General features: G+C 41.4%; 4 protein-coding genes across 16 annotated transcripts in view; 3 read left to right on the top strand and 1 right to left on the bottom strand.

Moving 5' to 3' along the window:
• sgip1a (SH3GL interacting endocytic adaptor 1a) overlaps positions 1–5,533 on the top strand; it is an 83,701-nt gene extending 78,168 nt beyond the window's left edge. For all 10 annotated transcript variants that reach the window (XM_085387595.1, XM_085387592.1, XM_085387591.1 and 7 more), the window contains 5 exons: positions 125–260; positions 389–591; positions 841–905; positions 1,468–1,632; positions 2,068–5,533. In XM_085387595.1, the coding sequence (XP_085243721.1) occupies positions 125–260; positions 389–591; positions 841–905; positions 1,468–1,632; positions 2,068–2,090 (592 nt within the window). In that variant the 3' untranslated portion in view covers positions 2,091–5,533. The remainder of the gene's footprint in view (positions 1–124; positions 261–388; positions 592–840; positions 906–1,467; positions 1,633–2,067) is intronic.
• Positions 5,534–9,963: 4,430 nt separating this feature from the next.
• Positions 9,964–11,604, bottom strand: insl5a (insulin-like 5a). The gene is made up of 2 exons (XM_085387063.1): positions 11,317–11,604; positions 9,964–10,394 (listed from the first exon to the last, which is right to left on the bottom strand). Exons 1-2 carry the CDS (start codon positions 11,486–11,488, stop codon positions 10,264–10,266), a joined length of 303 nt encoding a protein of 100 aa, XP_085243189.1. The 5' UTR covers positions 11,489–11,604; the 3' UTR covers positions 9,964–10,263.
• Positions 11,605–19,935: 8,331 nt separating this feature from the next.
• pars2 (prolyl-tRNA synthetase 2, mitochondrial) lies at positions 19,936–23,339 on the top strand. 2 transcript variants are annotated; one of them, XM_085386338.1, is made up of 4 exons: positions 19,936–20,077; positions 20,735–21,074; positions 21,741–21,986; positions 22,091–23,339. In XM_085386338.1, the coding sequence occupies exons 2-4, from the start codon at positions 20,751–20,753 to the stop codon at positions 22,970–22,972; spliced, it is 1,452 nt and encodes a 483-aa protein (XP_085242464.1). In that variant the 5' UTR covers positions 19,936–20,077; positions 20,735–20,750; the 3' UTR covers positions 22,973–23,339. The 2 variants fall into 2 exon arrangements, with proteins under 2 accessions (XP_085242464.1, XP_085242463.1); XM_085386337.1 differs by having other exon boundaries at positions 20,732–21,074; positions 22,091–23,330.
• Positions 23,340–23,737: 398 nt separating this feature from the next.
• Positions 23,738–27,518, top strand: part of ttc4 (tetratricopeptide repeat domain 4) — a 31,660-nt gene continuing 27,879 nt past the window's right edge. For 2 of the 3 annotated variants that reach the window (XR_014908109.1, XM_085386339.1), the window contains exons 1-10: positions 23,738–23,986; positions 24,534–24,651; positions 24,741–24,902; positions 25,002–25,079; positions 25,232–25,356; positions 25,461–25,547; positions 25,958–26,199; positions 26,539–26,620; positions 26,836–26,918; positions 27,205–27,300. Coding sequence is in view for 2 of the 3 variants with exons in the window: in XM_085386339.1 (XP_085242465.1) it covers positions 23,879–23,986; positions 24,534–24,651; positions 24,741–24,902; positions 25,002–25,079; positions 25,232–25,356; positions 25,461–25,547; positions 25,958–26,199; positions 26,539–26,620; positions 26,836–26,918; positions 27,205–27,300 (1,181 nt within the window). In the remaining variant the exon portion in view is untranslated. Of the gene's footprint in view, positions 23,987–24,533; positions 24,652–24,740; positions 24,903–25,001; positions 25,080–25,231; positions 25,357–25,460; positions 25,548–25,957; positions 26,200–26,538; positions 26,621–26,835; positions 26,919–27,204; positions 27,409–27,518 lie in introns of those variants that run through there. The other variant, XM_085386340.1, reaches the window with a different exon arrangement.

The raw sequence follows: 27,518 nt of genomic DNA, 5'->3' as shown, positions 1-27,518 counted from the left end.
TCGTTTCGTACCAGCACACCGCTGAAGTCTAATGGCTGTGTTTAGTCACTTCAATAGAAAATCACCACAGTCCTGTGAAACGTCTGAATTGTGATCGGGCTCTTTACTGCGATTCCTCCACCAGCGACACCACCACGCAAGCCAAGGCTGACAGCAAGGACTTCTGGGTGAATATGCCAAACCTGATATCGCATTTAAAGAAGGTGGCAGAGCAGAAACCACAAGCGACGTACTACAACGTGGACATGCTCAAGTATCAGGTAACCTTGGATTTGGGATTTTGAGAGTAGCTTAAATCCCAAACACTCAACTCCTTCAGTCGAAGCATGTTCAGCTGTTTAGGGTGTTTCAGTGTGAACAGGCTTTTATCAAACCACGTGTTTGCCAGGTGTCAACACAGGGCCTCCAGTCGACTCCTCTGAACCTGGCAGTGAGCTGGAGGTGTGAGCCCACCAGCACTGACTTGAGGATAGACTACAAATACAACGGGGAGGCCATGTCGACGCCGATGGCCCTCAACAACGTTCAGTTCCTCGTCCCCGTTGATGGAGGCGTTTCAAAGCTACAGGCTGTCCTACCTCCTGCTGCATGGTACGGTCTTTCTAGACTTGTTGTTACACAGTATTAAGCTACACAGCTGAACAGATTAAGGGGGTAAAGGAGGCAGTTTGATGCATTTATTGCTCCAAATGTTATTTAGACAAGAGATAAAATCCTGTGCCATATCTGGGAGTGCCGTGCATTTATTTGCTGTCAGGTTTTGAGGTTAACCTTCAATGACCTGTTCACCTGTTTATGTTGTATCCTTTAATGGTTTTCTCTTATTCCTAATCCTGGTAGGAATGCAGACCAGCAACGAATCCTGTGGAAGATCCCCGATATCTCCCACAAATCTGAAAATGGAGGTATTTCTTTTGAATGATGATTTAACCTGTTTCTTTAAATAACATAAATGTTGGGAGGACACGTGGTGCGTGTGTGTGGCTGGTGTACAAATGCTGAAAATGGAACAACCGCAGATGAGGACGACAAGATGGAGAGGAAGTCTGGTGCATCATGCCCACAGTAAACACTGCCCCCTGTTGGACAGCAGTGATACAGTTACTTCATCAAAGCTGATGTTTACAATGAGCTTTTATTTTTTAATGGGATAAAGTAAACGAGTGCCCACGGTAGCAGCTGTGGAGTATTTACACAGTTTCTTCTGACCAAGTTGAGTTTGATTTGTGCTCCAGATCGCAACCTGCCATCATTAGACCCACACTGTCATTTACATGGCAAGGACACCCATCAGTGACCTGACCTCCAGGATGAAGACACGAAACTAGATTATGAATTCTCTTTAAGATGAGATCTGCAGTTGTAGAGATGTTGCCCATTTTTCATGTTGTTACATATTTGCTTTTGTGGTTTCTAAATATTAAACATTTTGGGGCTTGGTCTCATCCTCTCATTCTGATCCCTCAGGTGTGGGCTCGTTGTTAGCACGCTTTCAGCTAACAGAAGGTCCGAGTAAACCGGCTCCACTGGCGGTGCAGTTTACCAGCGAAGGCAGCACCCTGTCAGGCTGTGACATCGAGCTGGCTGGGCCAGGGTACCGCTTCTCGCTCATCAAGAAGAGGTTTGCTGCAGGTCTGTCAGATGGGGTTTTCAAAATAAAATATTCATTACTGCTACACGAAAGCTTAGCCAGCCAATTCCCGAATGTTAACAAGTTTATAAACTGGTTATTGAACATATAAAATCCATGTTTTATCTCTTTAAACTTTTTTAAATACTGATTGTAGTTCCTGGAAATACAACTCCCACCAGTTACACTGTAAACATTTTCCTTTATGTATGTTTAGGTTAAGATAATGTGCATATAGTAGGACTTGAAAAGACTTAGATGAATCCACACAGTAATAAAAGTCAGTTTTAGGATTATTTTAGTAACTTGGTAAAGCTTACCTGAGTAGAATAAGTTTGAATCCTTTCATTGCAGCTACTTAATAAAACATAAAACTAATGAAATATCACATCTCATTTATACAGATAAGCACTTAGTTTCTAATTGACGTCTTTCAGGAAAATACCTGGCTGATAACTGACCCATCGCTGAACAAAGTGAATGCAGTGGACTGAGGTCGACGCCGAGGACAGAGGACAGACGGACACCAGACAGACTCTGTGATCCTTTTCTGAACCCACACAACAGGTCTGCAGCCCGCCCAGCAGTATTGTATAACTTGCATATAACATTGTGGAACTGTTATAGGTCATGTAATTATTGTATTTGTATTCATTTCATAACATCTGTATTGCTGCACTTAGACACAAATGGGTTCTTTCCTCCTCTGTAGTCTGTGCCTCTGTCTCCGTCCTCCTCTGGTCAACGTGTGGTGGTGTTTTTAAAGTTTTTCACTGCAGCTGCCTGACCAAACAAGGAAGGAACAGATTTTTAATTCTTGTTAATGTGAAAATTTGGGCCATTTAAAAAAAAAAATCCTCGTTGTGGTCAGACGTGCATCAAATCTGAACACATCCAGAGTTGGATGGGATGAAGTTAGTAAACAGCCCGGTCCTCAACCTCTGGGATAAGAATACGAGAGGTGTACTCACTGTTTTGCACTGATCCATGTAGCTGCTTCACATGACACACCATCAGCTGTCACAGGTAAAAGTGGGTCCTTCTTCTTGGTGCTTGTGTACGACCTGTATGAAACTAGATTTCCAAGCATCGCCTGCTGGTATTACATGACACATCCTGCTAAAGACACCAGTTAGCCAGTCAAGCCACTATTCTATTTCTCTGTTATATACACTCGCATGCAGGTTGTAAGGATGTTAGGCAGCTGCAATGACTAGTCAGTTTCACTGGTAAAATAAGGAACTATGTTTTCGTGTCAGAACAAAAGAAGTGTACAAAGTGTCATTTAAGTCGAAAATGTATATCTTAAAGGGCGTTTGGTGTTTTCCTCGTATCGTCAGATAGCCTTCCTGTTGTTCACAGGACAGCAGTGTTAGACTGCAGAGTACATGACAGCATTCTATTTTTATTTATTGATGACAATGACTCGTTGTATAAAACGTGATTCTGTATATGAATAGAGTTTGAATGGTATCACATGACTCGAACCCTTAAAGGTATAAATATTTAAATTCCTTCTCATTTTTTGTTATCTGTGTAGTTGGGTAACCTGTGTACAGTATAAGGTCTAATTTTTTGAATTTATTTCAGATATAATTTTTTAACTCAAGTGCAACAGAAGAATTGACCTATATATGGGTGGGGGAGGGGTAATTTAAAGACAAAAGATAAATATCTTTCTGGATTCTGTGTAATGCTTTGTGAAAGCAGTGTTAATGTAGAGTTAGCTATTACATGGCCAAGATTCACGCTTTGAGGAATAAGTTTGACATTTTTGGATGATGCGTGTGACATCCGCCAGGAAACTGCTAGCATGCTAAAAAGGCCGGGAAAGGCTTGCCAGTCTGTGTCTGTCAGCACCTAGAAAGCTGATTAATACACAGTGTCATGTTTCTTCTTTAATACAAGGGTGTAAAAACACCCTGTTGTATTCGTCATTAACAAGTTTATTTAGCTTGAGAGTACTGCATGGGTCCGAAAATGCTAATGGCGTTCATCCACGCTAGACGTTAATGTCTCTGTCAGGATAAAAGGCAGCATTTTAGTAACACCCTGTCATTTTCTCTTGCGCCATCACCAGGTCAGACTTTTCATTAGTTCATGACTTTGGTTTATTAAATAAATATTCCCCTAGCCTTATTTATGCTCGTTCTGGTGAGCTAATTTTAGCATGCTAATATGCTAAATCACCAGGGATACTGCAGTGAACGTGCACGCATCCCATTAGCATGCCAGTAAATCACATTGCTGTGCTGCAGTGCGCACTCTCAAGAGAAGCAAGCATCAAACTCTGTAGATGTTTTAGCCTCTTATATTTTAGCAACGCTAGCTTAGCCGTTTCCCTCCCGTTTCAGTTTTTCTGCTAAGCTAACCAATATGGCTCCTGGCCAAGGTTAGTTTTTCCCCCCAAAATGTCAAACTCATCCTTCAAGGAAGACAAAAACAATAAAAACGGCTGCAGAGATGAAGTTTAGTGACCATGGTACTAGTATTGGAACAGGAACTGTTTACTGGGACCAGCTCATTTCCTTACTTCAAACTTAGCTGTAATAAAACAATAAGGAAACCCTGATCATCTAGTGTTCTCAGTTCTTTCCTCTACCTTCAGTTTGACGGCGGATCACAAGAAAACCTTCCTTCCTGTTTCCATTTACCTCACTGGTACCTAAACTCCCTCATATCATACCCTCATATCGTGAGCAAATCCCAGTCATCCAGCCAGTGCTTGAATCCATGGCTTTATTTTGCATAATTGTAACGGTCTCTGTGAGATGACATGATTTAAATGAGGTTGTGGAGCGAGGTTAAGTCGACCAAAATGCTTTCTTTTTCTTTTTTTGTTTTACGTTTTGTTTTTTCGTATTTTATGTGTGTGTACCCCAGACAGTCAGTCCCTTGCTAAGGAGAATAAGCTGAATATTTTTTAAATGGATAAAAAAAAAATGTGTTGTTTAATGTGAAAAACACTGTGCTGATGATGCTGAACTTCCTGAATGCTCCGACACTCAACGTGAAGAACAAAAAGTGTGCGTGAAGTGTAATCGAAAAACCTCTGTACTGTACTCTGTGTTGGCAATCAACTAAATGTAACCAATCACGGTCGTCTAAGAGCTCTCAAGCATTTCGAGCGGATTTAGGACGGTATCCTGATGTCAGTACACCAATTCAGCGATGCAGTACATCTGATTGGATAGTTTTTGGGCCCTGCAGTTCAAATGAGTCTGTTCATTTGTACTTTGATCTTGTGCAGACCCAGGCTGAGAGAACGGCAAAGTTGCATTTTGTTGGTGTGAGGAACGATGGATGATTGGTGCCGTTTAGTTCTTGATAATACTTTTGTTTGGTGACGCATTTTTTCAGTCATGTCAGTCTTTCATCGAGCTAAATGGAAGACCACATGCCCGAGACAATGCTGCTACCTTCTTTAAGCTAAACAGTGCAACAGTCACTACAGCATTATCTACAGAAGCCCACCACACATGCCACCCACGGTGCATCAGTGTAGAATTACTCCTACACTTATGGTTACACGTCTGTTTGATCACAAACCTTTTTCACTGTATTTCTGGAAACAGCGTTTAAAATTTTCAGTGCATCAAAACACAAAAGCTTCATCTTCATGGCGAATTCATCCTGCAGTATTATTGGATGCAAAGCATGCGGTCAAACGGTGGGGCTTTGTGACAATAGTGCTGAAATGACGTGTTGTGCTGAGTGTCAGTTACCTTGTGTTAATGTTGAGACGAGAGCAACGAGTGTGTTTGTGTGCTATAAGCAAGAATGCTTTTTGGTTCTTTACCATTAACCTCAAACACATGTGAAAGCTGTTTGTACAGTACATAACAACGCTAAGATGATCTGAGAAATTTAGTTTGCTTCTTTCCAAAACCAATAAAAGTTATAACTGGATGTTTGTGTTTGCTGTTTTCCTTCTATGAAGTAATATTGTGAGGTTTTATTTGTTCCCATTCAGCAGGTTGCTTTAGCGATGTTAGTCCAAACTTTTGACCTTGGCTGAAATATCCCCCAAAAAATATGGGACGGATTTTGTTTAATTAATTTTGCCCTTAGAACTGCCGCCATTCTTCACTGCACAGCTTCAACAGGTTGCTGAAAATATTCCTCAGATTTGGATCTGTGTTGACGTGATAGCATCACACGGTCATATTTGTCGGCTGCACGTCCATGATGTAAATCTTCTGGTCCACCAAACCAAAGTGTGCTGGCTTGAGATCTGGAGGCTCTGCAGCCCATTTGAGTACAGTGAGGTTACGACATGTTCAAGACATCAGTTTGAGATGATTTGAGCTTTGTGACATTGTGGCACTAAACAGCTGGCAACTACTGTGTTATTCTGCTACTACATCATGGTTCACAGATGCTCTTCTGTGTTCCTTCATTGTAACAAGTGGTTAAAACCAAGGTATGTAAACCTGTATCCAGTGGTAAACTGCTGGTCATGGCTAGAACTGAAGGCCATAATTTGATTATGTTTGCATTTGTACAAGTGGCTGGTTAGTGTGATTTGCACATGATGGCAGCAGGATTACAATCTTCTGAATTTTCCTGTCGGGGGAATCCTGACAGCTACAGGATGGATTCCCATCCAATTTGGTCCAAACACACATACACCTCTGAGGATGAACCACAGTAGCTTTGATGTTCCCTTAATCCTGTCTGCTCTGCCACCATCTCATTAAATTAGCTGAATTTTAAAGCTTTAATGATTTCCACGTGTAAAATCAGTTTCATTCTTCCCGTCAGTCTAAGCTAGTTTGTGTGCCACGTACGCTAGGACAGCTAACACTGTAAATATGGATTCTATGGTCATTTTGAGCCCAAAGCCTGACAGGAGCTAGCCAGGCCAAAGATGCTATTGTTTCATAGAAAATAATAGAAAATGATATAGTGGAATCAACTTGAATTAATAAAATTCACCCAGGGAAAATAAACCACAGGTTATTGATGCTATTGCGCTTTCCTTTACTTCATAAAATGCTAATTGACTGAAGCTGGATTTGGAATAAGAGCATAGAGGAGTTGGTGGATTTGTAGCTGGTTAAGAGTGTAGTTTATTTTCTTGTTGCGTGCTTACGTGAGAGGTGAAACCTGCTCTAAGTACCGCCCCTTGTAGGCGGGGCCGGGTTGTTGCCTAAGGGTCATGTGTAAGTGGTGTGTGGGCGTTTGTGCACACCTGGGCCCTGTTTCAGGAAGCCGGTTTAGTGGAAAAACTGAGTAAGTATACCCTGAGTTAACGAAAACTCTGGGTTTTCGGTTTCACAAAGCGAGTTCAGCTGAAGCCTGAGTGAGTCACTATGACGACACACGCCGTGAAGCTAACCTGCCCCCTAGCAGGTTTACTACAACTAACCCTGACTGTCTCCGCCCCTTTGTCGGAAACCTGACAGTAGGAAGTGTCAGACATGGCGTGCTCCTTCCTTGAAGAGCCAGTAGATCGTGAAGCCCAAATTCTCCGCAGAGCTCTCCGCCGGGAGAGAGTGATCAGAGCGCGTTTGGACATTTTATCATTTCCTGATGATTTTCTGTGCGAACGTTACAGTTTTTCAGCACAATCTATAATTTATTTGAATAACATCCTCAGGCCATATATTGCTCATGTGACACATCGCGGACATCCTCTCAGTTCTGTACATATTATTTGTATTGCACTTCGGTTTTTTGCAAACGGCAGCTTTCTGTATAATATTGGTGACGCTGAGCACGTTTCCAAGGCTACCGTCTGTCGGGCAGTCAGGAATGTTACAGTTGCACTGAAACGTCTCCTGTACTCGTCTGTGGTGTTCCCCGGTCACAGACCCACAAGATTCATCAAAGAGGGATGCCACAAAATTGCAGGTATCAGGGTGACCAAAACGTAATGTATGATGTGGTGATACTTGAACTACTACTTAAATTTTACATTTATTCTCACGGTTCCCAGGCGTGATTGGCTGTATAGATGGCACTCACATTCCAATCATTGCTCCTTCAGTAAATGAAGGAGACTATGTGAACAGGAAGTCTTTCCACAGCATTAATGTACAGGTACATAGTTCCCTGTAGCATTTCAAACTAACAAATTATTTCATTATAGTAATGGATGCTAATTCGTGTTCTCTGCACTGTGAAGATCATATGTGATGCTGCCAACATTATCACAAATGTGGAAGCCAAGTGGCCAGGCTCTGTCCATGACTCACAAATATTCCGTGAATGTACACTGAGCACAAAATTTGGACATGGTGAGTTGAGAATACTTTAAAATATATAAAGACCAATTGCTTCAGGGACATTTGAACTGAAGTGTATCCTTCTGTCTTAGGAGAGTTCACTGGCTACTTGCTTGGTGATAGGGGGTATCCATGTTTACCCTATTTGCTCACCCCTTACCCTGACCCTGAACCGGGCCCACAGCAGCGATATAATCTGGCTAATTGCAGGACAAGAGCCAGAATTGAAATGACTATCGGAATGCTTAAGGCCCGGTTCCAGTGCCTGCAAAGACTCAGGGTCACCCCAGAAAGGGCATGTGACATTATTGTGGCATGTGTGATTCTTCACAACATTGCCACAATTAGAGGAGAACACTGTCCTTCTGAACCAAACATCAGCAGTGATCCAAACCATGAACATCCTGACCCTCCCACGGACATACAAGATGGAAGCGCAGTCAGAGACACCATATGTCACAATCATTTCTTTTGACCCATCACCTCAACATGTTGAAAGAAGAATAAACAGATTTTTTGTTCAACTGGCTTTATTGGTCGCCTGTGTTTCCTGTACACAAAGTATTAAAAGATGTAAACCTCATAAAGTGTCTCTGTTGCTTCCTCCTCTGTAACAGCTGTCAATGTTTCTTCATTATTTTCCTGTAGTAAAGAAGTTAACAACATTGCTGTTCTACTGTAACCTCATATAATCTGTGGAGTATTACTCACAACTGCATGTTGGTCTGGCTCAACAGGAGGCTGCACCAGATGCAGTACACCACCACCATCAACTGATAGAATATGAGGTTTATACAGGTCACTTATAACTTACAAGGGACCAAATGGCAATTAACAAACATACCAATCACCTTACACTTCATTGTCATTATGCTCTCAAAGACAACCAAGGCTGAGGGAAGGCAAAATCAGTAGGAAAATAACTTCACTACAAAATAATCCATTATGGTAAAGAGTTTATCAAATGAATGAGCAGCACTGCGAAGGTGACTGTGAAGAAAGGATGTATGCACATCATGTATTATTTTGAATTTACCCCCTATGTAGGCACTTGTGTCTTGCGGGGTTATTGACTCAGAGGATGTCCCCGCAGAGATGCCTTCGGCCACAGGGCGCCCACTGTTTTGGCTGAGGGCCAACTGCTCAGCCTCTGTGAGTGGTGGTGGTGGAGGACCCCCACCTGTTTTTCAGGCCTCCGCTTTTTTTCTGTTGGCTATAACGGGTCACATTTGAGTAAGCAAATATGTACTTGTAATGTGCTCAGATAATTTCAATAAGTGCTTACAGAAAGAAAATTAATGTAGCCTCTAACTGCAATTGATTTACATGGGACAAACAGACCAAGCACTATGGCTCATAATACAATTACACCTCACCTGTTTGGACTATATTTTTATATTTCATTTTTACTTGCTGCCAGGAACGTTTGGGGCCTGTTGGGTTGCACCTGCGCTCACATCACATCACAAAATAAAATGTATAAAATAACAAATAAAATATAATAAAATAACGTGTTAAATGGGTGGAAATCCCTAGATCAATGTTTAAATTAACACTCACGCATTGACTCTGTCGGCTATGTTTTGCCATGCATGCTCCCTTTCTTTTGCAGCTGAGGCTGTGTTACTTTTTTTCCGCAAAATTTGCATGTTATCGGCATATGCTGCCATCAGAATTTCGGCCTCAAGCGCTGTAAAATACATTGACCGCGCCTTCTTTCCCTCCGTCTCCATGGTGACTCGCTTAATCTGTGCTCCACTAATCAGGGCTTTATGTATCCTCGTGCGCGCGCTTAACTTGGGGTTAAAGCAACTCCGCGTTGACTGAACTAATTGTTATCAGCCTTTCTGAAACCGAATATTCCGAGTTGGACAGTTCGGGGTTACTCAACCCTGAGTGTCGTTTTTCACTCTGAGTTTTCTAAACCGGCTTCCTGAAATAGGGCCCTGGTCTGCCAGCTGGTTTAGTTACTTATTCATGTACTTGTGTACATACTTGCTTACTTTTGCGTGGGGGGGTCTTAGTGATCCAGTTTGATACGTTCACACGTTGTCCAGTATTTGGAGTAAAAAACAAACAAACCTTTGCAGAATTGAATCCCGGTGTTATAATAGAATATTTATTTGACAAAAGCAGCAAAAAAATGACCAAACACAGGTGAAAGTTGCAAGAAAGACAACTGATTTTAAAACATTTATTTATGGTCGCACATGTACAGCTCGGGTTCAGGAACATGTTCAGAGATGCTCATCCAGATTCACTTCCACAAAGTTTAACAGTTGCACAGAGATCATAACAGTTCGCCACGTGAGTCAGATTTGGTTCTTAGCAAGGTACACAGTCATTATAGTCACTTTAACAACAACAACAACAACAACAACAACAAAAGTGAGAGGATTGTCCTCAGCAGAAGTGGGCGAGGTCGGTCTTCCTGCAGCCCACCTGACAGCACATGTTGGCCAGGAAGATGTTATTATCCCGTTTGGTCATCTCTGAGGCCAAACTGCTGAACTTCTCCAAGCTGCTCTGCTCCCCTGTAGGCAGAACAAAACATCAATGAACACTGAGTGGAGGTTTTAGAATCTAAGCCTTTAACTTGGTCCTCTGCAAGCGCATTAATAGTGTAACTTTAACCTTACAATCTGAATGTAACTGTGCGGGAAACTCTGTTCACCTTACTTTAAACATGACTTCCAGTAAATGCTTTCTATAGCAGTTCATTTTAGCCGACAGTGTTTCTCAACAAGTGCAGCTGATGAAGCACTGCTTTCAGACGCATCCTGTGTAATTCGTCCATGTTCCCTTTAAATAAGGAAGCGCTAAATGACTGCACGGATGAGCTCGGTCTTATTTGTCTTCTTCAGTGTCACTTTACGCTTTCCGATCAGCACGGCTGACACGCTAACTGGGTTTATTTGTGTGGTGTATTAGAGAAGACGCCCGGGGAGCCGCCAGCTACAGCATTTAATCATTGAGCTGCTGACTCCTCTGGCAGACTGTGCGTCGCTGTGCTGGGAAACACCTGTTTGGAGAAGCCCTGCGCGTCAGCCGGTGAATTAATAACATAACACATGAGGTGTAGCAAAAACTGGCAGCCTGGTTAGAAAGCACAAACTTTAGCTTGTGTTGGGTTTCATTTAAGCCACAGAATCAGATACAGAAGAAGTACTGTGTGGGCAAACTGCACTGAGATGGTAACTCGAAAACATGCCATTTTTTAAAAGTGATATAAATGATATTTCTATTTTTTTCTTGAACGCGGTTACACCCTCACTGCAATTTAAATAATATAAATTAAAGGGTAAATACACAGTTTGTTACTGACTTTTTCTGCATCGTTCTTTCTTGAAGTCTGAACCACTAAACTTGTAGCAAATGAAACTATAGAAAGAAACTCAGCTACTAACAGCGCGTCCCTGCTGTTGTGCGAAATGAGTAAAAGCAGAGTTTTCTCACCATCCACGTCTGGCTCGCTGAAGAACCTCCTCCAGCGGGACGCTCCACAGGTGTAGGAGATGGCGTTGATTAACTGCTTACCGCACAGCTTCATTGCCGTCACTTGCGCTCTCACCTGATCCACACACACCACTGCGCACAAGAGCAGAGGCAAAACCACCAGAGCACGCATGCTGGATATCTGACTGTTGCTCTTCCAAGCCCACCACAGCTGTTCTCTGATTCTGTCTGTTATCCTGCCGCTCTCTCGGTTATTGATCCGCCGCTCGCATCCTCCTTATATTAGATTCAATCCACCTTTGACTTCATTGATGCAGAGTGTCTTTCCACCTCCCTCTAACCAGCCCTTAGCCCATCCCAGTCACACACACACACACACACACACAAAACTTGTTGTGCTTGCGGTTATCTCCACCATCACCATTTTCAGCCATCTAAATAAGAGTTACGAGCATGAGCCTTTTACAACTCGGCCGGCAATCACATTAGCAATGGTGCAGCCCCCCCTTAGCACCCCCCCCCCATTACCCATGATTGCACTGACCTTCACTACTCTGCAAGGCTAATTAAGGGATGCAAAGTGATTCCCCCTCGAATCAAACAGATGTTTCTTCTGTTTACGACGCTCTGATGGCCCGTCTGTCTTTGACTTTACAGCAGTTTGGGTCATACAAGAGGAAACAAGTCAATGTTGACAGTCCATCATGCGGTCATTACGGCGCTGCTGATGGTGCGATGTGACATTTCAGCTCGGTCATTAACAGCGGAGGATATGAAATTATGTTAGATGGGCATGATGCGTAGTTATAGCAGCAGAAAACAACAAAAAATATACAGACACATAAAAATATTTTTCAAATAGTAGAATCAAGCAGTATTTTCTAACTCTTAATCTTTCATCCAAACCAAACCAATGGTTCTGTCTGATGAGCAATTCCATACTAGCAAACTCTACCCTTTATTCTTTTGCAGGACACACGGAGATACAGTAACTATAACAGTTTATACATGAAGTCGGTGTTTTGACCTTGTTCAAGAAATAATAACCTTTCATTTTCCAACTCATTAGGCTGGTAGCATCTTAGAGAGGCAGCGTTTCACCAATCTGCAACAATGTGTGTCTACAAATTGCCGAACACTTAAAACTGTGAAAACATTGAACACCTCATCTGTCTACAGTACAAAAGATAATTTAAAAAAAAATGAGAGAATCTGAACCTGATTCTGTCATGGGAGATGAAGCCATGTGTGAAGATGATGCATAAACCTCGCCACCTTTGCTGGGTGAGACAAATAGACTGTGGTAAAGTGAAAAACTGTTCTGTGGTCAGGTCAATTGAAATTTGAAATTCTTTTTAGAAAACATGGACGACACGTCCTCTGCGCCAAAGAGGGGAGGGACCCTCTGACTTTTCATCAGCACTCAGTTCAAAGTCAAAGGTGCGCATGAAACAGTCAACCTGAACATCTGGAAAAGCAACATCAGTGCTAAAAGCTATGTACAGGTTTTAGAGCAACATGTGCTGCCATCCTTCAGGGGAGGCCTTGAATATTTCAGCAAGTCGATGCATTCTTCAGATACTGCAACAGCAGCAGGATTCAATTCATTCCCGTTTTATTTGTATGGCACCAACAAATTGATGCGTCTTGATATGTTTTAGATTTGCACATCGCTGCATTCTGTTGATTTTCACATTTTACACATTTTGTAATTATGGTTGTACAAAAATTCTGAAACTGGAGGTTTACTGTCCCTGACATGTAAATCGGGATATTATTAAGAAACAAATGGCAACGTCATTTGCGTGCACGCATCGTCACACTGATTACACAAGCTGGATTCTGTCTGTCACGCAGCGCTGAGATTAACTGCAAATCTTAAAGGTCACCAGCAGAGATGGGCAGTAACGCGTAATCCGATTACTTTTTTCAGGTAACGAGTAAAGTAAGGGATTACTATTGCAAAAACGGTAATTAGATTACCGTTACTTTCCCGTAGGAACGCTGCGTTACTGCGTTACTAAAACAGTGATTTTTTTGCGAGAATGTCTCATGACAGTGACGTAAGCGAGTGCGACATTTGTGACAACAGCTGTGTGCAGATCAACAGTGGATCATATGTCGAGTGCAGAGAGAGTATGAGCGTGCAGCGTTTAAAGCGTGGAAGTACTGACCTTACTTTGAGTTTGATTCCATACAAAGTGACAAAAACATTAGCGTCCATCGTGCGTGGGAAGAAAACTTCTTTTTACAGCGAAAAAACCCCTAAACTTCCAACAAGCACCAAGTAGCTACGACGTAATGGGAAACACACAGAGAAACTTGCAGATTCTTCCACTGACCGCGGCACACCTGCACCAGGGTAAACCTCCGCCTACCCCACTCCTGCTTTACAGGTGAAAATAGAGCAACAGGACCGCTGAGTCTTTGACTTTATTTATTTTCTGCTGTGTTTTACTTGCATCTATTTGAAAGACTGAATGTAAACACAATATATATATATATTTTATGTGCTGGAATGTGCAGAAAATAGGTTTAAATATTAAACAAATTTCTTCCAGTCAGAGAATGTTGCAGATAATTAAATGTTTGCTTGATGCATAAAGTTAAAAGATTTAAAAACTAATAAAACAAGTTTTAAAAAGAGACTTTTCCATCTGATTACATTTTGTATGATGGATTATGCAGAAAAAGTAGAATTGGGCTGAAAGATCTATCGCTTTATCACCTCTTCAGGTTGTAAATCGTATTTTTAAAAAGTAACTAAGTAATTAATTACTTTTGAAAATAAGTAATCAGTAAAGTAACGGGATTACTTTTTGGGGGAAGTAATCAGTAATTAGTTACTGATTACTTTTTTCAAGTAACTTGACCAACACTGGTCACCAGTGTATGTTGCACGTTCGGGGTCAGGCAGCTTGCTTTGCTTTCTTATTTATGAGGCTATTTATTTATCTTCTCCGTTTTACCTAGAATATGTTATCATCGATAACTGCACTACTGTCTGTCTTATAAAAGGGATAGAGTCACATTTTTCTGGTTGAATAAAGGCTTAAAAGAAAAACCAACTCTACGTGCTCAAAACTTCGTGGACACAGCCTAGCTAAACTTTAAGACTGGGCTGTTTTATATCACAATATATGATAATATTTTACACAGTTCTGAGTTTGTGGCAGCAGTTTTGGAGAAGTCATTTCCTGTTGAGCCTCGAGAGATACTCGTGCCTGTAACATCCAACATCAGCTGCTGATATAAGTGAAACTGTGACGATTGAGATCAAATCTCTGTCATCATTGGAGATATTAAAACATATATATGTCATAAAATTTTAAAATCTACATTTTTAATTAATAGAATGAAATAACAACTATTGCTATATGCAATGTATTTTGAAGGCTAATATATCTGCCTCTACATTTAACTCACAGCCGTAGTTGTAGGTGTGCAACTAACATTACCTTGGTATCACTGCACACATGTGAAGGACAGCTTTGAACGTCCGTGCCTTTCTCTCCATCCAACCAATCAGAAGTTACATCCCCAGTAACACATGATCATCCGAAACTTTTCTGCTGTGCAACATTTTATTTTATACTATTTTAACTTTTTTGAACTTTTACTTTACTAATTGATCATTAAATTGTTTCTAACGCAGCATTTCGTCTGACGTTTTTGGACATTTGTGTTTTTTTACTTGTTCTCAGAAACGTTGCGCAGAATCTTTGTGACAATAAAAACATGACTTCTATGTTTACTTTAATGCCCGAAAGGAAAATGTGATGTTTTCAGATTACATCTGTTTTAATGGGATTGTTCATATCTCACGGAGACATTCAGTCGCCCTTTTCTCTGGGAACTACATTTTACAAAGGGAGCCACAAGATAAGCGGATGAAACAGACATAAACCTAATTGGCTCAGGGAGACTGCATCTTTGGTCTATATGAACCTGTCAGACAAAAAGCTGACCTCAGCAGCGTCCTGCTGAAGGTAAAGCGCCCGGAGGGTGAATTCTAGTGTATTTGCAATGTTAGCCAACCATCAGTCGCCTGTGTCTGACTACAAAGGTTTAAAACTGCTGAACTTTTTTATAAGACCAGCACAAGTGCATTAACATACACCCCGGGAGGCTGAGAGAGCTGTTAGTTTAAAAACTTTGTTTTCAATGCTTGTTCCTGAAAAGAAATATAGATAAAAACACATAAAGATTAATAATAAGGGCAAGCACAAACAAATACTTGTTGTATTTCTGCACTCATAATGTTTTCCAGTTTTCTGTTAAATTATCACAGAAGGATCCTGGAAAACCTCCCTCCTCTCTGAGCTGAACCATCATCTGTCCATGTTTGAACCTGTGCCCAGAGGACTGAGTCTCACAACTTTCATTTTTTACATTTCCTTTTTTTTAGAAACAAATTAAACATTAACTTTTAACTTCAGATTCATGTTCTCGTGGTTTTTTTACACAATTTTTTTAAACAAAGTGTACATTTGCGCTTTTCTGGAGCAGACTGGAGCGCTTCAGCGAGTGCTGCCTTCAGTTATCACTGATATGAAAAGGCCCACGTGGTTTATTATATGTCTACATGTCATACAAATTATCAACGTCATATAAAAAAACTGCAGTTTTACTTCTACAACCAAAAACCTGCTGATTTGGAGGAAGAGAAGAAGAAAAGATGAAAGTCACTGTGCTTCTGTGGAGAAGCACCGTTACAGTCTTCTCTCTCATACAGGCTCCTCTTGGCTGTCCTGTACTGAAGCTTTAAAACTAGACTGGAAAAGTGTGTTTTCTCATTGTTTTTTTGTTTGTAATATGTTTTTATTGGTAAAATTTTATGTAACAGGTGTGTAAATATATAGCATGACTCAGTGAGGAAGAGAAGTAATGTCAATATGAAATGGCTCATTAAAAATGTTATTTCCGGCCATTGAACCTTCACTCGTTTCCACTCTGGTGCCTCGGCCTTTTCATTTTACAGGAAAGATTTCCTGTTTTCAGCTCAGTAAAGTCTAAACTCAGAACTTACACAACATTTTCTGATTTGAGGTAAAAATGTCTGAATGTAATGCAGAATTTAGCAGCAGAGTGTATGTAGGACTATTGACTGTTTCAGCTGTTTCTGTTGATTTTAGTTTTTAAAAAAAGGAATGGATGACTTTTAGTTTAGGGTGAGGTCTGCAATAAACACCTGGATGCTCTCATGACCCAACGTGTCTTGTCTTTCTCAAATAGAAAAATTTGATTTGGACACAGAAAAAGCTCAAAATGGATTTTAGATTTTATGTAAAATCACCACAAACCTGTGATTTGGGCTCAGTGGGAATAAATCAAATATACTTTAGCTTTTGTCTACTGCGAGGTGAGAACACACTTGCTTTAAGTTGACATATTTTCTTTCAAACTTATTTTTGCTTTAAATGTCTTGTAGCATTCTTCTTAAAAATGGCATTTGCACATGAATAAAATCTCTCATATGTACTTCTTCCTGTTTGTCTCTACGTGAGGGATGTGGAGGAACCCTGCAGCCAAAGCCAGCTCATATCGGTTCATTTGTTCTTGGAGTTTCTTCTGTTTTTCCAGGTTTTATGAACGAACAGAGAACATCTACCAAACCTTCTGACTCAGTCTGACTTATTTCTGCCAGAAATCTGATAATAACAGAAATAAATACATTTTTACATAAAAAATAGTGAATTGTCCTTCCTGTAGACAGCTGCCAAAGGGAACATACGAAACAAACAAAGAACAAAAAAGTAAAAACAACAAGTTAAATACAACTATTATCATCATCATCATTTATTTATTTATATAGCACTTTAAAAACACACCTGTACAAGTGCTGTACAATACTAATATGCACATAAAACCAGACATAGCAATAAAAAAAAAATCTGTTACCCACAGAGTTAAAAGCCAGAGAATAAAAATAGGTTTTTAATAAAGACTTAAAAACTAAGCTTGGGTAGATAAGCCTATTTCCAATAATGTCTGGCGATCATAAAACAATGCAGGGCTGACATGTTGCACAAAATTGACTAAAAACAGTAAAATAAAACAAATAGAAGAGAGCGACAGACGGCATGCCAAACACACAGGCGCCATCTTCCTTTCTCTGTTCATGACAAAATGCATTAGCAAAAAGGAACAAAGGTATTATTATTATTTATATATTAGTTTATTATTTATTAGTTTTTAATCACAAATAGTCACAGAATTGTATATTTTGATGATGTTGTATACGGATTAGTTAATTTTCTTTGCATTAATAATGGCTCTGTTATTTTACCCTCATTAATGTGTGCTTCATACAGAATTTCAGTTATGAGGATAAAAATTAAACATGTGTTGTATGTGTAAAAGCTGGACAAAGGTGAGCAGTTATAATCATAAGACTGATTTTCAAGAACAAGGGTGACGTGCAGAGTTTTAGTAACTACAGAAAGGTAAAGCTGATGAGTCATCGTGAGTTGCTGAAACTAGAAGCTAAGGAGAGATGTGATGTTCAGTGAGCAGCAGAGCAGCTTCATGCTGAGAAAGAGCACTTACAGACGGGATGTTTGCTTTGAGAGGTCAGAAGGAGCTGCACTGTAAGTTTGTGGAGCTTGAGAAAGCAAATGATAAGGTGCCAAGAGAGGAACTGTGTCTGCGAGGGTGCTGCAGGACACGTATGAGGACTGTGAGACAGTGGTGAGGTGTGCAGTAGTTGGGTTTAAGGTGGGGGCGGGATTACATCAGGGAGAAGATCTGAGTCTTTCTTGTTTTCTGTGGTGATGGACAGATGAAATCAGATGAAATCAGGCAGGAGTCTCTGTGGACTGTGATGTTTCCGCACAGCATTGTGATCTGCAGTGAGACTGAAGGCAGGTGGAAGGGAGTCTGGAGAGGACCTCAGAGGAAGTTCACGACTGTAGTGAAGAATAACATGTAGAGGGTTGGTGCAGTTCTAAGGATAGATGACAGCCTCACCTCTCAGACGTTTACACCAGCAGATGTAAGGAAAGAACAACCTGCATCATGACAGACTCCACCCACCTTATACACGGCCCTCCCCTCGGGCCGGAGGCTGTGCAGTATCTGGTCCAGCAGGCTGAAGAATAGCTCTCAATACTCACAATTAGCGTTATGCACTTTTAATGGACTTATTGATTAAGCCATTATTATTATTATAGTTATTATAATTGTTACTATTATTTGAATTAGGTCATTACTTATTTCTAACATTCTAACCTATGAGAACTCAGACCTGAGTAATTCTCTGTCATGTTTCTTCATTATGAGTGACAATAAAGAACTTTGAACCGTGAAACTATATTGTTCAGTTTTATTTTAATACTCTTCAAAGTATTCTCCGTTTGTCTGCTACGTCAGATTTATTCTTGTGTCTGTGTTCCCTTTATTGAAATTCATAAGAAGATGAAAGTGATAAGATACTGTGACGATCACAAACATTTTGTCCCCAGAGCCTCATAGGTAGTTAGGATGGTTTTAAACTGACAGAAGGTCTAAGGAGCTTGGAAAGAAAAGCGTCTTCTTTAAGTTGCTTGAAGACATTTCACCTCTCATCCGAGAAGCTTCTAGGGTCAAATGGTGGAGAGTCCCACATTTAAACCCTGTGGGGGTGTCTCCCCCCAAGAGGGACATGGACCCCCTAATGATCATCTACCTAACCACATGAGCCAAGGTGTGAACACGGGTGTGGGTCACAGTCAGCCAAGGTTTCGGGTGAGCTCATTGTGAAACCTAGCTCCATCCTATCATGTGATTTCCTGAGGTTAGATGGCCCAGGATGTGAGTGGGCGTTAAGGCGTCTGGGAAGGGAACTCAAAACTGGATTATAGATGGCAGACCGTTGGTGTCGTAAGCCCCGCCTCTGTTCAAAGATGGCCTCTTTTATTCCTCTTTCAAACCATCTGTCCTCTCTGTCCAAAATGTGAACATTGGCATCCTCGAAAGAGTGACCTTTGACCTTTAGATACAGATGGACTGCTGAGTCTTGTCCCGTGGAGGTGAGAATTATACTTGGAAAAATTTGGTGAATTTTAACTATATAAAATTGATTCAGTCCTTGTGAGTACAGCCATAAGGCAGAAATATGTCGACATACATTAATTACTATTTTCTGTTCCTTTTTTTCTATGCACGGATAATATTTACACTAAAAGATTAAAAAAATCGAAAATATCCACAGAATATGTGACATATTAGGTCCACATGAAAAAATATTTACAGCCCGTCTTTTTAGAAGTATTATGCAATTATTGAATAATTATTATCTACATATCCATGCTTGAAAAATATTAAACACATGTCAGTGTGCTACATACTGAACCTACATGACAGAAACAGAGTATCGATATTATCACTCGTCTCGATACTATTGATATTTGGATAGACCCGCCCACCTCTACTCATTTAATCAAGTAACATTGTTATGTTGTTTGGATTTCATTCACGGCGATCGTTTTTAAAAGGCCAGCTTTGAGACAAATCTCATCCATAATCTCTCTGAGTCAGAGTATAAACCCGGTACGGTACAGCCAGAGCTAAAACTGCCCCTGCTGCTGCAGAGCCCCTCCGGGCCTGTAGGGGGCATTTTCAGAAGACTAGCCTGTCGACATGTAGCTGAGGAAGAAAGGCAGCATGTAGTAGTGCAGCAGGACCTTCAGTGTTTTTACGAACTTAGTAAAAAATGTCGCTCTTCTTTCATTTAGTTATATAATTTACACAGGACAGTCAGACACTCGTTATCGGTCTCAAGGTGAGTCTTTCTTGCTGCATACGTGATATCGCGTGCAAACTGAAGAAGGTCATTTTCACATTAGCTCCCAAGCTAACCTGCTAGCATCCATGTATCTGTCAGGGACATCAGCACTGTGAAACAGCTATCAGTCCTCTGTATTTGTGTAATAACCCGTGGCTGTTCCGGCTGGATAAACCCTACAACCTGTATATAATTACTGAGGTTAAACAACTTGTTCTCGGATATGAAACAACCTGCTACCTAAAAAGCATCTGTGCTGATGGTTCACCCCCTTCACTCAGGTTTAATAAGCAGCATAGCATGGAGGAAGCGCATTATAAGTGCGTGTAAATGTGCTGAAGTGTTACCACAGAAAATATCAAAGAGTAAAAACTACAGTGTTGCGTGAACATACTTTCTTTTCTGTGAAAAGTATCATATAATTGAAAAAACTGGGAAATGTATTAAAAATATCTCCATGTAAACACACAGATTTTTCCTACAGTGGCCAGTAAAGAAGAACGAGTACTCTGTGATGAGGATGTTTCTTCAGTGCTCGTTTTGTTTAACTAGCAGTCAAAAACTCCAAACTTAGCTGTCTGTGTGCTAAATAGCGAGGTGAGGTAACTTATCCAGCTTCAACTGATTGTGCTATCATTTCTGTTTGAATAGCAGCACATCTGTATGCACCATGGAGCCTGTAATGCTTCAGGTTTGGCAGAGAGCCTTTCGCCGCCTGCACAGGACCCTGATCCTTCCGAAGAGGTTCGACTCAGGCTGTGCTGAGCAGGCAGCCGTCCCTGCTTCTGCGCCCTCCTATGGTAGCAAGCCCGTACTCCTGGTGTCTCGTCTCTACCAGCCTTCGAACTTACGTGATGTGGCGCTGGACAGCCGGCTGCCAGGGGAGATGAGCTGCAAGAGCCAGAGGCTCATGCAGCAGGCTGGGCTTATTCATCCATCCAGCCCAGGGTGCTACTACTACCTTCCTGCCACCGTCCGCTCCATGGAGAAGCTGGTGAGATGAGGCCTTATCTTCTTATAGGAGTGATAATAATAATAAAGTAATATTCATGGTTGGTTTTGTCCTGCCAACTAACAGAACTGATACTATTTTCTTTGTTTAGATTTTTTTTATACCATGTATACATTTTTATTTTGTTCATTTATCCTGAGGTGTGCAAATGTTCCTTTAGGTCTTATTATATATATATATATATATATATATATATATATATATATATATATATATATATATATATATATATATATATATATATATATATAACATAATAACACGCTCAATATTTTGCTCTACGACAGCTTCAGAATGACAGACATCCTCTTACATGACATCTATCAAAGCAGTAGTATATTTGCCACAGGCTCTAAATATGTTTAGGCTGTGAACGTTGTCCAGACAGTCTCTTTTCCCTCTTAGATTATTGTGGATTATACGATTATAAAACCTAATTAATCTAATCACATAGATTATGTGATTATGTAATCGAATATATTAGATTAGATGTTTATTGGGCTAAAATGATAAAGTTAAACAGTAGCTCTTGACTAAAGGGAAAAGAGTACAGAAATGCCTTTTTTTCTAGTTTCCTATAAATTTTTGCGTGACTGCTGATGTTTATCGTCCAACCTCCTGATTTGCACTGCTGTCTTTGATCAACAGGTGAGAGTGATCGACCAGGAGATGCAGGGGATTGGTGGGCAGAAGCTGGACATGCCCAGTTTGTGCTCGGCCGACCTCTGGAAAACCAGTGAGCGCTGGGATTTGATGGGAAAGGAGCTGTTCCGCCTGAAAGACCGGCACGGCGCTGACTACTGCCTGGGTCCCACTCACGAGGAGGCAGTGACGACTCTCGTCGCTCACCAGGCGACTCTCTCCTACAGACAGCTCCCACTGCTTCTTTACCAAGTAAGCATTCAGCCTGTTCTTACTGCCACTGTTTTTCCTGTAACAAGCTGCAGTTTGTTTGTTTTTTCTGACATGATTTATTTTGAAAAACCCCCAAAAAACAGATCACTCGCAAATTCAGAGACGAGCCAAAGCCGAAGTTTGGCCTTCTCCGAGGGAGGGAGTTTTACATGAAGGACATGTACTCCTTTGACGTGAGCGAAGAAGCCGCTCATCAGACGTACGAGTCTGTGTGCCAAGCGTATACTCGGCTCTTCGCCAGGTTGGGTCTGCGTTGCGTTCAGGTGCAGGCGGACACTGGAAACATCGGCGGTAAACTGTCCCATGAGTTCCAGCTGCCGGCGGACATCGGCGAGGATCGGCTTCTGGTCTGTGGGAGCTGCTCCTTCTCCGCCAATGTGGAGACCATGTCATCAGACCAGTCCAACTGTCCACAGTGTGAAACTGGGAAACTGGTAGAGTCAAAGGGTATAGAAGTAGGCCACACGTTTTACTTGGGTAAGAAGTACTCTCACATATTCAAAGCCACCTTCAGCAATGCCCAGAACAAGCCGGCTGTCGCTGACATGGGCTGCTACGGCCTCGGGGTTACGCGAATTCTGGCGGCAGCAGTCGAGGTGATGTCAACAGAAGAGGGGATCCGCTGGCCGGGGCTTATTGCTCCTTATCAGGTTTGCGTTTTACCCCCTAAGAAGGGCAGTAAGGTGGATGAGGCAACACTCCTAGCTGAGGAACTGGTCCAAGCTTTGGGAGAAATTCTGCCTCACCTGAGAGGTGAAGTTGTTTTGGATGACCGCACACAGATGACAATCGGAAAGAGGCTGAAGGATGCCAGCAAACTGGGTTATCCATATGTTATTGTAGTAGGACAGGGAGCTCTGGAGGAAACACCCAGGTTTGAGGTGATCTGTCAGCAGACAGGTGAGACTGTCTTCCTCAGTAGAGATGGACTGTTAGATCTACTGGGAAGAGTGGAAACTATATAAGTAACAAGTATGAATGTTAGAATAAATGTTTCAGTTTGTGTGAGGTGGTGGGCATAGATTATTCCATGTTTTCCAAAGCCTGTAATTTACACATTCAATAAACGTTTTTTAAACAATAGCTCTGTGATGTACCTGACCTGCATTGTACACTACAATGTAATGGAGTCCACAGCTTTGTTTTTTACAGTAAGTCGTGTAATAATCCTAATAAAAACTTAATCTGTACCTGGACAAATCAGTGCTGGTTACAACCAAATTATGAATGTCGCAAAAAAGTGAGACAGCAAAGAAAAGCAAAGTTGGTAGAAATATTCCCACTGTTTAGTAGTATTTATAGTGGTATCCTACAATGCAGATATCCTTTGTAAGTAGGCCAGTATACAGCATGAAGTACATGAGAATTTGTCACAACATGAATGTAATATAACACTGATCTCACACCAGATTGGGAGTGAGTCCTTGAAAAATTAAAATAAATGCAAGTTTATTTTTTTTAGCACAAAAATAGTTATCCCAGTGCATGTTGTAAAGCAAGGACCTCAAAATGTGGACAAAAAGCCAAGAGTTAGGCTACAGTGCCCCCACTGTGTTAGGGTTGCTTTCCATGGTGCACACAAGTAAGGCTGAAATAATTAACGGGATAATTAGAAAAGAAACTGCCACCTATTTTAATAATACGTGGCAGTGCTTTGAGAGCCTTACTTCTGCCGTCGGAGCTTCGTACCGCGAGGAGTGGAACGCTCTGCCGGAAGTGAATTTCCACACGGATTCTTTCGCATGTGGCACCGCTGTTACACATGTGTAAACAAGGCAACTTGAGGAACGGTTAGCTGGACAGACTGCTGTCAGCATTAATATAAGATTTAAAAACAAGAACAAGCTCTTTAGAGTACATTTTGATCCAAAATGGCGTCCACAGTACACAGTGACAGCGACGATGGCATGGACGCGTTCATGGACAAATTCAAGACCCAGCGGTATAAAAATGCCTTCAGTGAAAACGACTGGGAGGAGGTAAGGTTGGCTTGCGGAGACTATGTGCACTAGATAGAAAGCCACTTGAACCTGAATAAAATGTGTTAGCACGTCTTTGTTCTTATGTTGGTGGTTAGCAACAAGATGCTAACATGCTCAGTATCTCGTGAAGATATCGAAAAATAGCATCAGTACCAGTGCTGGTATCGGATCGATACTAGCGCGATAGAATCGATACTTTGCTTCTGTTTTCCACCTTCAGTTTGTAGCCCAATGAATTGTGTCTGAACCTTTCTGTGTTGACTGTCACATCTATTTTATTTATAGCCCACAGACACATTTAGATTCCAGCCCCCCCCCCCCGAAAAGAAAAAAATCAGTTTCAAAATACATGAAGCTGAAAGGTAAAAATCACAGTGATTATTAAAACGTGTTCAGAGCTTACAAATTAATAATGGTTAATCTCCGACTCTGTATGCTGCCCTCAGAGGTTAAAAGTATTAAAGTGTCCATATTGGTATCGGCATTACCGGCCTTGGCTTTACTTGTATCAGGTAATACCAAAATGTACTGCTGTCTCACGCAGGAGTTTAATAAAATACCCATGTTCATGAAAAACGCCCCCGAAGAGATCGACCCACAGAAATACCCAGAACTAGCCTGCCTCCAGTCCATTATCCACGACGAAGACCGGCCTCCTGAAGGTGTGCGAACCACAGCTTTCTCTCCTCCAAGGCTTTGAATGTATTCGTGAAAACAGCTGAACAAATGTGAGAAACGTGTTCTTTTCCAGAACAAGCAAAAAGCCTGAAAGATGAAGGCAATGCCTATTTCAAAGAGAAGAACTACCAAAAGGCGGTGGTGGCCTACACAGCGGGTTTGAAGAAGAAATGTGCAGACCAGGACCTCAATGCTGTCCTCCTCACCAACCGTGCAGCATCACACTTTTACCTTGGTAAAAAAAAAAAAAGCATCCAAATGTCCTTTTGCTCTCACAAAAGATGACATTGTTTAAAAAAGATATGTCTGGGTTTTTCTTTTTTCCGTGACTCAGGAAATATGCGCTCTGCTTTGAATGATGCTGCAGCTGCAAAGAAGCTCAAGCCAGACCACCTGAAAGCCTTGATCAGAGGTGGGTACTGTTTTTAACATGTACTGCTATGATATGATGACATTGTGTTACTAGGCATGGAAATCTAGTGCTGGTTTCAGTTTAGATGCTCCAGATTTCTGTCGGTTATAGCTCTTAGAAAGCAAATGAATCCCATGTTTGTGCTTCTGCAGGCGCTCAGTGTTGTATAGAGCTGCGCCACTTTTCAGAGGCCATCCAGTGGTGTGAGGACGGGCTCAAGGTTCATCCTACTGACAAAAAGCTGCGGGAGCTGAGAGCAGCGGCAGATAAGCACAAAGTAACTACACTTCAGATGATCCTTGTTTTTTTATATATTATTTTTAGAAGTGGTGAAATCTTTAAAGCGCTGAAATAAACCTTGATTTGTTTTTGGTATCGAAGAGAGCAGCAGAGAGAGATGCCAGGAAGGCCAAGGCTAAAGAAAAGAAGTTGCATGGTGAGAAAGAAGCTCTTCTGAATGCCATAAAGGTAAGCATTAGAGATGGAGCATCTAACGTCGCTCACACGTCACACACATATTTGTATTTGACACTAATTGGCAGCTACCTGCCCCGGCTGCTGCTGCAGATTTATAGTTAGAAACCAGAAGTCCAGATGCTGCCACAGCCCTGCTGGAGGCGCCTAGCTATCAAGTCCAAGCCCAGCCACAGGCTCGTAGTTAATGGGCCCATCACTGGATGATGCGTTACCAGCGCAGGTCTCGTCTTCACCCTGGGCCAGGGCAACCGCCACAAACCATCCGATTCTACAAGGAGCTTAAGTCAAGAGGCTGACCCTACATATTAGAAGATGCATCTTAAACTGCCTTCACTATCTAAGTGAAAAATGAACGCAGAGAACGAAATTATATCAGTTATGATTTTGGCGTCTATACACAGGATCGAGGCATCAAACTCGTGCAGCCTGCGAGGGCTCAGCGGAGCGGTTCCGACAGTGAAGATGAGGACGAACGCTCTCCTGCGGTGATAGCGGAGCTCAGCCTGGATGGCCTCAGCTCTCAGGAGGTCACCGGGGCTCAGGTCTTCGTAGATGAGCAGGGCTCTCTGCAGTGGCCCGTTCTCTTTCTCTACCCCGAACATCAGCAGAGTGACTTCATCTCGGCTTTCTGTGAAAACAGCTGGTAAACGACTCCTGCCCTCAGTGACCAAGATTGTGCTAAATTTATATACAAATATCACTGATGATCGTTTTGATTATACATTCCTCCACTCTTTGATCTGTGACCTGTTTCAGATATCGTTTGACTAAAGTAAGACACGAGATGTAACTTTTATTAGAGCAGCATAAACGACAATAGCCAGTTTGTGTAATGTAAATGCCAACTGTGACCACTGGGAGTCACTGTTGAGCAAAAGGGACACAAAATGTTTTTAAAAGGTTTTTAAAGAATGACTCTTTTATGTAGGACAGTAAATTGAAGCAGTAAAGTGTGGAGAATAGTCACTCTTGCATCTCTCAGCTTCACAGACCACCTGGGAGTCATGTTTGAAGAACTTCCACCCTGGGACGCGGACAGAAAATACCTCCCACAAAATCTGCAGGTCTGTATGCTGGGCTTACAGGTGGGGAGGTGGGGGTGTTATTTTATGAGAACAGAGATCAATTAAAGTAATGATCAAACTTGTATAAAGCCTTTTAGTGGCTCCAGGTGGAGCCGAGTGAAGACTGGTTGGCTGTTTCAGATTGAAAATGGGGAAATGTGTTTGGCTTCAGTCATCAAACTTTTCCCACAAATAACTGATGTTGTCTTTCACAGCTTTACTTTGAGGACGAGGAGAAGGAGACACTTTACCGAGTCGACCCAGAGATGTCACTTTTGAAAATACTGCAACACAAAAGGTAGATTTAATAATTTATTCTGCTGATGAGTGGTTTCAGTTTCATTTACACGATGGTCACTAAGAGCACTCCTCAAGACAAGTTCTCTTTATAATGCTCCTTTTATTAGGTGCTGCTGTGAGTTCCTTGTTATAGATGACTTCCTTCCTTATGTCAGATTTAAATGTATACCTGAGGGGTTATTAACTGTTAGAGAATTTACTTGTACCATTGTTTTCCAGCGTTGCTTGTTGTAACTTTCCTTCATGCTGGTTTCCTGATTGAATCTCTTCTGTTTTGCCAACAGGTATTTTGTGAAGGCGGGCACGCCCAGCTTCATCGTTTTAGTAAAAGGCTCTTCATACTGCAAGCAGTTTTTATCAGGAAGGAAAATACACGGACTGTAAGGAAAGGCAGAGCTTCAATTCACGCACATGAAAACCTCTGACATTCTCAATAACTGACTCATCAAACGTCACTGAAAATAAAACATGAGGTTTTGTAACATGAACTGTTTACACTCTTTATTTCTTTCTGTGAAAAACGGGTGAGTGTTGAAGTGTGTGAATTATTGCGCAACAGTCATCTCATCTATATATTCTAAGGTAAGACCCTTCATAG

The sequence above is a fragment of the Rhamphochromis longiceps genome, linkage group LG17 (genome assembly GCF_057381845.1).
Source record: "Rhamphochromis longiceps isolate RC_006_pf linkage group LG17, R_longiceps_female_GT1.1, whole genome shotgun sequence".
Lineage (NCBI taxonomy): Eukaryota > Metazoa > Chordata > Actinopteri > Cichliformes > Cichlidae > Rhamphochromis > Rhamphochromis longiceps.
The sequence above is the reverse complement of the archived record's forward strand: the minus strand, read 5'-3'. Positions and strand labels throughout refer to the sequence as shown.

Bases quoted from the DNA above. Each gene is read 5' to 3' on its own strand.
- insl5a (XM_085387063.1), bottom strand. From the start codon at position 11,488: ATGCGTGCTCTGGTGGTTTTGCCTCTGCTCTTGTGCGCAGTGGTGTGT. The intron at 10,395-11,316 runs GTGAGAAAACTC...TTCTGCCTACAG, and splicing joins CAGCGAGCCAGACGTGGATG to GGGAGCAGAGCAGCTTGGAG.
- pars2 (XM_085386338.1), top strand. From the start codon at position 20,751: ATGGAGCCTGTAATGCTTCAGGTTTGGCAGAGAGCCTTTCGCCGCCTG. The intron at 21,075-21,740 runs GTGAGATGAGGC...TTTGATCAACAG, and splicing joins TCCGCTCCATGGAGAAGCTG to GTGAGAGTGATCGACCAGGA. The intron at 21,987-22,090 runs GTAAGCATTCAG...CCCAAAAAACAG, and splicing joins TCCCACTGCTTCTTTACCAA to ATCACTCGCAAATTCAGAGA.